General features: G+C 61.1%; 1 protein-coding gene across 1 annotated transcript in view; it reads right to left on the reverse strand.

Moving 5' to 3' along the window:
* Nucleotides 1-783: 783 nt before the first annotated feature.
* The window catches only part of LOC112954198 (protocadherin beta-5-like), a 2923-nt gene continuing 935 nt past the window's right edge, over nucleotides 784-2771 (reverse strand). The window contains exon 2 of the mRNA XM_026047340.1: nucleotides 784-2770. Coding sequence (XP_025903125.1) covers nucleotides 1176-2770 — 1595 coding nt within the window. The 3' untranslated portion in view covers nucleotides 784-1175. The remainder of the gene's footprint in view (nucleotide 2771) is intronic.

The following is a 2771-nucleotide window of genomic DNA, read 5'->3' on the forward strand; positions in this document are numbered from 1 at the left end:
GGAGCACTGAGAGCTCCAATCCCAGATCTTTGGCAACGTCGCCCACGAAGGAGCCCTTCTGCATCTCCTCGGGCACCGAGTAGCGCAGCTGTCCCCAAGACAGCTCCCACGCCGCCACCAAGACGCACCAAAGCAGCGCTCCACCTCGCCGGGCTACACGTCCCTCTCGCGACCACATTTCCAGATCGGGACGCAGCTCTCGCCCTTCTCCTCCTCCCTCAGTGGCCCCTCACAGCAGCACGAACAGGCTCGTTTCGCTCCTTTCTGTGCTCCTTTCTGTGCTCTCCTTGCACTCACTCCGGCGGCTCCGCTCTCTCGGCCTCTGTTCTCGTCTCGCGCTCTCTGCCTGACTGTCGGCTCACCGTGAGCCAACAGCGACACTTGGAGCTGCAAAGCAGCACTGCAGCTCCCGCGCCGGCAAAGCTTCCCCTCCGCCCGTTTGATCTCCTTCCCAGCTGCACAAACGAATCATTCTATATGTCCCATAATTTTTAAGGCTTTCCCATGGAAACCCCAGGGTCGCTTCTTGTGCGGGCTTCGCGAAGGTGCTTCGTTTGTGTTGATGCATTCACCAGCTACATCCTTCAAGTGCAAAGAACAACAACGGATGTTAACTCATCCTTTCTTCCGCCCCCGCTCATCCCCCCCMAAAATTAAGCGATCTGGAATGAAGGAAATAAAGCTCCACAACTGCCTCCGCAGAAAAACTGCATTTTATTGTTTTTATCCTAATAATTTTATTAAACGGAGAGTGGGTTGAACATCACAGAATTTCRGGGGGAAAAATGCGGATATATTCCCTTTAAAGCGAGAAAACAAGGGAATAAGGGGAAATTTCGGTACTAATTATCGCACTAATGCGCTTCAAGGATCGACTACTGAAGAAAGAACGGACATGAAGAAAGTACTACCGATACACCGAAGAATTCTTTTATTTTCCATTTTCCCCTTTATTTTGGACGGGCGGTTGTGAGCTTGCGGGGACTGTTGGCGAAGACAGTAAGACGTTGTACAGTCTTGAGAGGCGAGGGAAATTGGTGATGCTTATCGCACTTGCTGGGTATTTTTTTTAGGGGAAGCTATTGTCAAGTCTCATTGGCCGGCTCCCTTCCATCCTGGGTTATCCAAGCGAGACTCTTCCACTCCGGTTTCGGAGACGTGATGCCCTCGAACCTTTAGTCAAAGGCTTGCCTGCKGAAAGGAGTGACKGGCAGCGTGCCGGGGCTCTGCGGGCGAGGTTCCTCGGYGGGGTKGAGGCCACCGCAGAAATTCTCGTCCCCAGCAGCTCCGCCGCCCGTGTCGCAGCGCTGTGGCGGCAGGCTGGCCAGGAGAGGCTTCAGGAACTTGAACTCGCTGCTGCCCGAGTCCGTGGTGAGGCTCACCTCGTAGCAGTAGGCGCGGGGCAGAGTCCCCGCGGCGGCCGCCTCGGCCAGGCTGCTCTGCAAGTCGCCGGGGCTGTAGAGCACGGTGCCCTCCTTCAGCGCCTTCCTCTTGCACACCTCGCACGCGACGAAGGAGGCGGCGGAYGCCAGGAAGAGTAGCGAGACGAAGGCCAGGGAGACRATYAGATAAAGCGTGAGGGAGTCGCCGTCCTCATCGTCCACGGCCAGGCCGCTGCGCGGCATGTGCGCGTCCGAGAAGCCGTCGAGCAGCAGCGCGTCCAGCACGGCYGTGGCCGACAGCGGCGGTCGCCCGTTGTCGCGCACCAGMACCACCAGCTTCTGCTTCACGGCGTCCCTGTCGCTCAGCGGCCTCTTGAGYCGCACCTCCCCGCTCTGGGTGCCCACGGCGAAGAGTCCGGGCTCCGTTGCCTTGAGCAGCTGGTAGGAAAGCCAGGAATTCTGTCCCGAGTCGGCGTCGACGGCCACCACTTTGGTGACGAGGTAGCCCGCCTCGGCCCACGTGGGCACCAGCTCGCTGGACGGCGGCGAGCTGTCCTGCGCGGGGTGCAGCACCACGGGCGCGTTGTCGTTCTCGTCGAGCACCACGATGCGGACCGTGACGTTGGAGCCGCGCGGCGGCGAGCCCGCGTCGGCMGCGCTCACCACCACCTCCAGYTGCCTCAGCTGCTCGTAGTCCAGYGGCCGCAGCACGAACACCTGCCCGTTCTCGGAGTTCACGGAGATGTAGGAGCGCGGGACGCGCTCTGCAGGACCTGCTGCCRCCAGGGAATACGTCACCCTCGAGTTGGRCCCCTCGTCCTCATCGGCCGCGCGGACGGCGCCCACGAGCACCGCCGCCTCGTTGTTCTCACGCACGTACATGGTGTAGGAGGTCTGGTTGAAGACGGGCGCGTTGTCGTTGACGTCCGCGATGTCCACCGTGAAGGTGCGCGTGACACTGAGAGGCGGGGAGCCCGCGTCGGCCGCCGTCACGGCCAGCACGTACCGCGCCGTCTCCTCGCGGTCCAGGGCGCTCGCCGTCACCAGCTCGTAGTAGTTCTTATAGGCAGCCCTCAGCGAGAAAGAGGACTGCTCCTCGAGCCAACACGTCACCCTCCCGTTGGCCCCGGCGTCGCGGTCCTTCACGACAAAGAGGCCCACCACCGTGCCGGGCAAGGCGCTCTCGGCCACGGGGCTCATGAAGGAGCTCACCACCAGCTCCGGCGCGTTGTCGTTCACATCCACCACCTCCAACAGCACCTTGCAGAGCGCCGACAGACCCCCGCCGTCTGTGGCACGCACGCTGAGCTCGTGCTTCTGCACCGCCTCGAAATCCAGAGGCTGYGTGACACGAATTTCACCACTCTGGGGGTCGATCTCGAACGCCGA

Source organism: Nothoprocta perdicaria, unplaced genomic scaffold (genome assembly GCF_003342845.1).
Source record: "Nothoprocta perdicaria isolate Ctin4 unplaced genomic scaffold, notPer1 scaffold_492, whole genome shotgun sequence".
In the NCBI taxonomy this organism is placed as follows: domain Eukaryota; kingdom Metazoa; phylum Chordata; class Aves; order Tinamiformes; family Tinamidae; genus Nothoprocta; species Nothoprocta perdicaria.